The following is a 2,568-nucleotide window of genomic DNA, read 5'->3' on the forward strand; positions in this document are numbered from 1 at the left end:
GGAATTGAGGGAGTACTATTTTAACGTGGCTTGCAACTTTATCCACATGATGTCTTATTAATTTTATTACACATCTTACAAGGTTTCTGCATGTCTTACTAATTTTCCTACTACATGACTTGCGGTTTTTTCTGCCTCGTATGTAGAATAAATATTCTACTCGTAGGAATAGAATTATAAAACGAAATACATAAACAGACATGAATGGGCGTGCACACACACATACCCCTTTAGTTTTATTGGAGTATATTGTTTCACACTTCTAATACCAATTGGTAATATTACGCTTTCGTGCATGAAATACAAATGCAAAAAGGATGTCATACCTCCTGTAAAATCCCATCATCTCATGATTGAGGGTGCCATTGAAATGCACCCTAAGAACACCCTCACCTAGTGGAAGCTCTTTACGGAACCTGAGCACCATAATTTGGTCATCCTTGAAAAACACCACCTCGGTTGGCACCAAACATTGGGACAACTGGGAACCATGACACTATTCAAGACGGGGTTTAATATATGTGACGTGAGGATGGAAGGATCTTTGAAAGCTGTCTTTGGTTTACAGATGGGTGCACCATTTACATACCTTGAAGTAAATGGATGCATGGTCAATGGTGAGTTCCATAACATTGAGCACGAGGAATCGGGTCGGTGCTAAGACGATGACAGTAATTGCCACCACACCAGAGAAGGTGTAGGACATGAGGTCAGGGCGGAAATTGAGCTCATAGTGGCTTGGCAAAGCAAAACGTGGAAGTCGAAGCTTGCCGCGGAACTGATCTGGTGAGTCAGCCGTGATTGTCGGCATGGGCACCGAGACGAGTGCAGGCACAACAGCTCCTCTGAGACCTGCCGCCTATGAAAATTTACATGTATTAGCTTTCAAGAGTGACGAAAGCTAGTAGGTGGTAGTACCACTGATGTAGAAGTATTTTGGACCTAAATAATCTGATTATTCCATCTTAAAGTTATGATAAACTATTTGTTTTGTTGACACAGAATTATTGTACTGACTGAATTTGGTAAATTAATACATAGAAGTGTGGGTAAAATTTCCTGATGTGAATTTGCATGGACATAAATACCAGCAATGAGAGTATGAAGTGTATTCTATAGCTGGATAAAAAATACTACTATACCCGAGCATGTTCAATTTTTTTTATTTTAAAACTTGCTTGAAAGCATATTATTCTACATTCAGAAACCTGAAAAAAAATATTAATGTGAGGTCATACATGAATTTAAAATTATCTGTCCCACTAAAGTAGGTCAAGTTACACACTGCAATCATTCCTTTGTCATTATACTCTGTAGCTTGAATTGTTTTATTTGCGGATGTAGTTGGGTCATGGAAAAAAGTGTACGCACAATAGAATAAATTTCACAAAACCCCAAACTTTGGGGTATTAATAACGAGGAAACCATGACTTTTTTCTTGTTTGTGTCATTGAGCCCAACATTTTCATTTCCACTACCGTTTGGCAAAGAAAAAATGAACGGCTTGTAGTACATGCTTGTTGAAAGAGCAGCTAATTAAATCACCATATTAACAAACTATGGACGCCAGGATGAGGGCAGGGAAACTGCACCCTTTTGGATTGGCGGCCACATGATGGGCGTCAGAGCACCAAGCCTTCAGGGCCCAGCAATTGTTGTATCGGGCTAAGAAATTTGGGCGGTTATTGATGAGCACCATAGTTCGTTGGCCGCCTGATCCTTCCCCTCCCATCTCTTTCCTTCCTCCACAACGATAGCTATGAAAATCCGTGTAAAGGTTGTACCAAGCACAAGTTCTAGGAATCTTGTGACCTTATTGAGGAGGATGACACCGAAGATTCCCTCGACTATATCTCGCTCCGATCAATGGAGCAACTCGGCTAGAAGAATCGTTATCGTCTACTACCTCCGTCCGGCATCGAGTAGATCCGCAAGCAACAACAAACTTGGCCCTGTGTTTTACAAACTTGTTAAAAAAGGCAAAAACAAAAAAAGGTCAACCGGTATCCTATGTATGCATAGATGCTTTTTTTTCTATGACGAGACGTGTGGTGGATAGCTAGCATTAAATAAACTTAAGACCACACGGTGGTGGCACGGATGGCGCTACGCCTCCGGCAGTTTTTTTAAGGGAAAACCTGCTCGACACTTTATTATGAGTGCCATTGAAGGATGATTCTCAGGTGCATACTACTTTGTTTGTTGCGCAATTGTAGCATAGCTAACTGCATGACGCTGCACATGTGAGTTGTCACATAAATAGTGCCACATCGTTGACCGAGTGGAGGTTCTATCTAGGAGCGTATAGTATGACAAAACACACCTCAGCTCAATTGATGACGAGTCGAGGTCCTACCAGGAGGGTAGAGTAAGAAATAAGAACAGCTCAACTCGATTCATGATTTTGCCAGATTGTAGCATAAACATCAATTGATTAATTTCCATGATTCTGTCATATCTTGAAAATAATCAATTTCCCTTTACAGCACTATAAGCACCAATAGGTTAATTTGCTAGATTCTTCCGTATCTCGAAAATAATTGATTTTCTTCTGTGAAAGATAATATT

At 40.3% G+C, this 2,568-nt stretch overlaps 1 protein-coding gene across 1 annotated transcript in view; it reads right to left on the reverse strand.

Annotated features, from left to right (window-relative positions):
- Positions 1 to 262: 262 nt before the first annotated feature.
- Positions 263 to 2,568, reverse strand: part of LOC119299231 (aminopeptidase M1-C-like) — a 3,673-nt gene continuing 1,367 nt past the window's right edge. Inside the window, exons 2-3 of the mRNA XM_037576480.1 lie at positions 590 to 859; positions 263 to 481 (exon numbers count right to left, since the gene is read on the reverse strand). Coding sequence (XP_037432377.1) covers positions 263 to 481; positions 590 to 859 — 489 coding nt within the window. The remainder of the gene's footprint in view (positions 482 to 589; positions 860 to 2,568) is intronic.

The sequence above is a fragment of the Triticum dicoccoides genome, chromosome 5A, assembly GCF_002162155.2.
Source record: "Triticum dicoccoides isolate Atlit2015 ecotype Zavitan chromosome 5A, WEW_v2.0, whole genome shotgun sequence".
Taxonomy (NCBI): domain Eukaryota; kingdom Viridiplantae; phylum Streptophyta; class Magnoliopsida; order Poales; family Poaceae; genus Triticum; species Triticum dicoccoides.